The 6,582-nt window shown below is 37.3% G+C and overlaps 1 protein-coding gene across 1 annotated transcript in view; it reads right to left on the reverse strand.

Annotated features, from left to right (window-relative positions):
• LOC106876307 (sprouty-related, EVH1 domain-containing protein 2) overlaps positions 1 to 4,480 on the reverse strand; it is a 195,420-nt gene extending 190,940 nt beyond the window's left edge. The window contains exon 1 of the mRNA XM_014924802.2: positions 2,892 to 4,480. Coding sequence (XP_014780288.1) covers positions 2,892 to 2,911 — 20 coding nt within the window. The 5' untranslated portion in view covers positions 2,912 to 4,480. The remainder of the gene's footprint in view (positions 1 to 2,891) is intronic.
• Between the last annotated feature and the right edge of the window lie 2,102 nt (positions 4,481 to 6,582).

Here is a 6,582-nt window from a genome sequence, read left to right on the forward strand (position 1 = left end):
TATATATATATATATATATATATATATGTATATATACATACATACATATATATATATAATTGAGCTCTTGAGTGTGAAGAATGTGCCCGGGGCGTTTACACTCGTGTGCAGACACACATCCACATCGACTGTGGGTGTGAACTGACTAGGATTTGAGGCAACCATCCCTTCAACACATCTGCCGTCGTGGATATATGCCACCTGATTGTCTGATAGTGTGTCGTTTGTTCCCTGCATAAAAGACTAACTTCCTATCCTTGAGCGTTAAGATTTGCCCTTCGTTGGCTTTAACGTAAAACCGAATTCGGAGCTAAGCACCGGCTTGATTGAGCGATTGTCGTGTCTTATGGTGGTGACATCATTCTCTCATAGATTTACACAGATTCTATTATTGCATGCATATAATATATATATATATATATATATATATATACACATACACGTCATATATATATGTGTGTGTGTGTGTGTATCTATGTGGGTGCGTGAATGTGTGTGAAAGTGTGTGTAAACTGAACTTAGGTTTTCTCACACTCAAGCTAAGTTTCGTCTGTAACAAAATGTGTTGCTATACACACAAAACTAGAGGCTAACTTCTTTATCCGCCCGACCAACCAGCCAGCCATCCGTCCACACCCCCACTCTCTCCAACTATTCATCAAGCTATATAGTTTAGAAGCTTTTCTCTGAGCCCCTTCCCTCTAAATAGATATTTTACATACATACATACATATATGTGTGTGTATGTATATGGGTATATTTTTAGTAGTCATGCATGAATACGGTATATGTGGATAAGTTTATACAACGCATGCACATTAATTAGTACTTTTGCGTTTAATTTTTTATCCAGTCGTGTGGGCCGTGCTCCAGTCTGGACGTGACCGTGTTCAACAACACGGTAGAAACAGAACTGGCAGAATTCACACAAAAGTATGTAGAATTTGAAAAGCATCTTTACACACACACACAAACATTAAGAGAGAGAGAGAGACAGAGAGACAGAGACAAAGAAAGGGCGAGAGAGAAAGAGAGAGGGAGAGAGAAAGAAATAATTGTCGGTAAGCTTTACAATTAGAAAAATAATTATAATTGATGACAGCAACAACAACAGTTAGAAGTTACTGAAAAAATAATTAAAATGGGAGGTAAAACACACACACACACACAAACTGTCCGTGGAAATTGCTAAGACATTCACCCTGCTCATATATCATATAGACCAAAGACATTGATTACATAGGTTTAAATGGTGCCATAACAGATTGGTTTTTGAGTGGGTGGGGCTGTGGGTAGGTTTAGGTGAACAGTGGGGGGAGACTGATAAATAGGGAGTAGGGTGAGTGGATAACTGGTTGAATGGAGTAGTGCGAGATAGATAGATAGATAGATAGATAGATAGAGAGAGAGAGAGAGAGAGAGAGAGAGAGAGAGAATGAGAGTTAAATAGAGTTTGAGAGAGTGTGTGTGTGTGTGTGTGTCAATGGACACGTATGTGGGCGTACAGACAGCTGGATGGATGGATAGCGAAATAGTTAGATAGATAGTGAAAGAGATAGATGGATGAAAGACAATTGGATTGGTGGATGCTGAGAGAGAGAGAGAGAGAGAGAGAGACATTATATTATATGTATGAAATAGAACAAATGTGTGTTAACGAAGAGCAGCTTAAAAGAGAAAATAAACTGAGTAGGCAACTTGATGGACATACCACATATGAACAATAAAAAGAACCGGTTTTGAAGGGTCACAAGTCTCGAACGTTTTCAGATATGCCAGTTTGTGTGTACATATATATTTGCATACACACACACACACACACACACACACATCAGTGTTGTGTGGATGTGTGTGTATATATATATGTATGAGTGTATAAACACATATAGTTGCACCCGCACACTATATATATATATATATATATATATATATCCCATCATTTTGGTAATCATCAGATCACGTTTCCTCTCTTCCAGACACACGTACTAAATGTGAATGTATGGAGACAGTAAATTCTGTAAACGATTGCTAGTATTTAGAAAAAGTGTGAAATTAATTTGTGTATGACCGTTTTGTGTGTATGTATAATGTGCATGTGTCTGTGTGTGTGTGTGTGTGTTTGTGTGACGACGTGTATATACGTCTATTTGTATGTCTCCTGTATATATAAGTTATTATCTACATGTTTCGGGTAACGACGGCGACCGTCGTTCAAATGTTTGAGAGCGCGCAACAATGGACCGAGAGCATTTGAATGGATATTTAACAAGTTTCTAACAGAAATGGATTTGATTCATAGAAATATTCTAGTCGACAGATCAAATTCGTCCGTCTTTTGCTCCCACCTTCCTTTTCTCATTAATTTCTTCTCTCTCCCTTATACATATGCATCTACTCTCATACACAGACATATTATTTCGATTCACAATCCAACTTTCACACACACAAACACATTTTCTTATATATTTTCCGCTTTTATTTATTTCATTCTGTCTTTGTCTCTCGTTCTCTACACTAACACACACACACATGTACACACCCATATAATACCATTTCCGTTCTTTTTCTGGCTTTTTTCTCACACACGCACACTTTACGTATGTGTGTGTACATACACTTTTTTCCTTTTTCTTCTTTCACTCATAAATACTTTTCTTTTTCTACTCTATACTTCTCTCAATCAGAGAAAGACACACGAAACAAACAATTTTTTCTATATAATTCCACACACATCTGACTAGTGTCTTCTTTTCTTTTTCTCCCCCCCCTCTCTCTCTCGTTCTTCCAATCACACTCATCTTACAATCACATATATACATACACAAACACTGAGTTAATGATAAACACATGTACTTAATGAAAAAGAAACAAGAAAGAATAGTTTTACTTACTTTCTATCTATATCACTCATCTTCACCTCACAATAAAAGATATCAACATTTTGGTTAATGTTGTCCACTGGCACTTCCTAAGGTACAAAAAGTATTCCGTCTGTTTTTTGTTTTGTTGGAGTTGTATTTGTATGTATGTATGTATACTTGTGTGGATGTGTTTGCGAGGATATATATATATATATATATAATTACAAAATAATATATATATACTTATTTACTTTAATTGTAGTGATTATTTCCCATTTAAATATATACATATTATACATGTATATACACACAAATATATATATATATATATATATATATATATATATATATATATATATATATATATATACGCGTACAGGTATGTAAAATACAAAATATAAGGTTATCCTTATTATTATTATTATTAATTACTTTTTTTGAACATTTATCCACCTTTATGAAATTGCAGGATGGTATATATGTGGTAATGTGGCTACTTCCTCCAAATCCTGTGTAAATTTAACTCCATTTTCACGCGTGTATATTCCAGCTTTTTTTCTTTTTTCTCATTTTTAAACACTCGACACACTTGTATATGTATATATGATGTACATGTATCTATCAGTATGTTTGTTTCTGCGCGTGTGTGTGCGTGTGTGTTGTTTATTGTGTAATGAATGTGTTATTAGTTGTGTCATACAAATATAGTTTGTGTTTGTGTGTGTGTGTGTGTGTATGTCAGTGATGAGAATGTAATTCGAAATGTGTATGTGGTATGTATTTGTGTATGTATATATATGTATATATATATGTAGATCGGTGTATGTGCTCTGTGTATAAACTTAGTGTATGTGTGTCTTCGTGTGTAAGCTGTATAATATAAATAGTTCCTTGGAAACGAAATTTGTATTTACTCAAGAATTACTTTTCCTGGTTCCACTTGAAGCTCGTCTTCGACGTAAAATGGTAAAACTCATTAGATTTCGGTGTACAAGTTTTTTTTTTCATTTATTTTTCCAAATGACATTCCTCAACTGCGCTGTCCATTACATATATACTTTAATATCCATATACACACACATTGACACACACACACATACACACACGCATATATGTATGTATGTGTATATATATTTTGTTTGTTCACAAGTGATTATGTGTACGTGCTTGTGTATGTGTGTGTGTGTGTTTATGTGTGTCTATAGAATTCAAAGTAAGATTTGGTTTTCGTCGAAATATGTATGTAAATATATACACACATATAAATCTGTATATAATAGTTATAACTTTTCCAACCGGTGGTGCGATTTTGATATTTTCCTATATAAACTTATTCATATATTTTAGAAACACACACAGAGGGGTACGTATGGTTGTATGTATGTGTGTATGTGTGTGTGCGTGTGTGTGCGTGTGTGTATGCGTGTGTGTGCGTGTGTGTGTGTGTGTGTGTGTGTGTGTGTGTGTGTGTGTGTGTGTGTGTGTGTGTGTGTGTGTGTAATGTCGTCAGCAAGATGTCTTGAAGACGTCTTCTTTCCGTGGTGTTCGGTTTGTAAATGTGTGTGCCACTCACGTCAAACTAAGCCGAGTGAGTGTCTGGCAACTGAATGAGAGAGGAAATCAGTCTTGCCACTCAGATTGTAAGGGGAGCAGGAAGAGATAGAACAAGACAGAGAGGAGACGGCAGAGAGCGTAAACAGTGAGCCACAGTGAGAGAAAGAGAAAGAATACAGGGAGATAGAGAGAGAGAAGGAGGAAAGAGAAAGAGCTCACATATGCATACACGCACTTAGAAATACATAGACGTATGAAGAAAAGAGAGAAAGACAGAGATAAGAATATGCGAGAGATAGAGAGAAAGATAAAAAGCAACAGGGGAGGAGAAAGAGTAAATAAAGTAGATGCTACAGGCAGGAGTGATAGACACAGGAAGGGCTAGAGAGGAAAATAAAAAGTAGTAGGTTGGAGGAAAGAAGGGGAGGCAACGTTTAGCCAAGCAAGGAAAAGGCGAAAGAGAAGGGAGGGAATTGTTGTGACCGAGGCAACAGAAATGAGTTGGAGGAGAAGATTTTAAAACAGTTTTCAGAATATATTTGAGCTACAGTAACACAGAGGGAGGGAGGGAGGGAGGGAGAGAGAGAGAGAAAGAGAGAGAGAGTGAATGTGTGTGTGTGATAGAGAGGAAGAAGAATTGGGAAGAATAAGAACGTAAGGCTGTGATAGAGAGGAAACAAAAAATGATTGAGAGAAAGGAGAAGAGTTTGAAAAAAATATAAACGGTATATAAAAAAGTGAACAAATATGAGAGGCGGGAGATCAGTTAAAAAAAGTGAATGAGGAATAGAAAGAGCCAGGGAAATGATCAGAAGTCGGAGGAATGGTGTGAGGCAGTGCGAGTATTAATGAAGAAGTGACTAGGTGAATGGCAACCGACAGGAAAGATGCGTGTGTGTGTGTGTGAACGTTTCTAGTTATGTCTGTGTGTAATGGAAACTGTTTTTCGAATGAGGGGGAGGCAAGTGGGTTGAAGGGGGAGCGTGAGAAGGAGGAGGAGGAGGAAGAAGAAGAGTAGATATGTATATGTGTGTGTGTATGTATGTGTATTTATGCGTATTTATACGTGTGTGTGTGTGTGTGTGTGCGTATATATACACATGAATCGAACTGGTGACAGCATTTTTTTACGACTGCGTACCAACAGAGCAGAACAGTGGTAAAGTGACTATATGTATGTATGTGTATGTGTGTATGCTTCCCAACCACATGGTTCCAGGTTCAGTCCCAGTGTGGCACATTTGGCAAGTGTCATCTACTATAGCCCCGGGCCGACCAAGGCTTTTGTGAGTGGATTCGATAGACGGAAACTATAAGAAGCCCGTAGTATGTATGTATGTATGTATGTATGTATGTATGTATGTATGTATGTATGTATGTATGTGTGTATGTGTGTCTTCCACCACCGCTTGACAACCGGTGTTGATGTGTTTACGTCCCTGTAACTTAGCGGTTTGGCATCAGAACCCGATAGAATAAGTACTAAGCTTAAGAATGTCCTGGGGTCGATTTGTTCGGCTAAAACCCTGCAAGGCAGTGCCCCAGTACGACCGAATTAAATGACTGAAACAAGTAAAATATACAAGATACACATAGACATTACATATACACACATGTGTGCATCTCTATGTCTATACACACACACATATACGCACATATATATACACACATATATATATATACACACACACAAGCATACAGATATGTGTTGTATGTATGTATGTATGAGTGTGGGTGTATTTGTAAGACCGCACGCGCGTTCGTATGCTTGATGTTCGTTTGGATAGAAAACAGAAGATTGTTGGAAATGAGTGTCTATTCACATCTAACCGGTTTCATATCTAAATGCGTATGTGTATGTTTGTGGAGTGAGTGAGTGAGAGAGAAAGAGAGAGAGAGAGAGAGAGATAGAGAGAGAGAAAGAGAGAAACACACATGACCTCCTCTTACAAACCGCTGTATCTATCTATCTGTCCATATATATACAAAACACATTTATACGGACATACGAACTGGCACATTTAGACGCACACACACACACACACACACACACACACACATACACACACACACATACGAGTATGTTGAGAAGGTAGTGCGGTGTGTTTCGAGTGGTGGGAGGATCCAAAAATTCAAGTAATGACTGTGGTCATAGGTTTAACCTGTC

The sequence above is a fragment of the Octopus bimaculoides genome, chromosome 4 (assembly GCF_001194135.2).
Source record: "Octopus bimaculoides isolate UCB-OBI-ISO-001 chromosome 4, ASM119413v2, whole genome shotgun sequence".
NCBI lineage: Eukaryota > Metazoa > Mollusca > Cephalopoda > Octopoda > Octopodidae > Octopus > Octopus bimaculoides.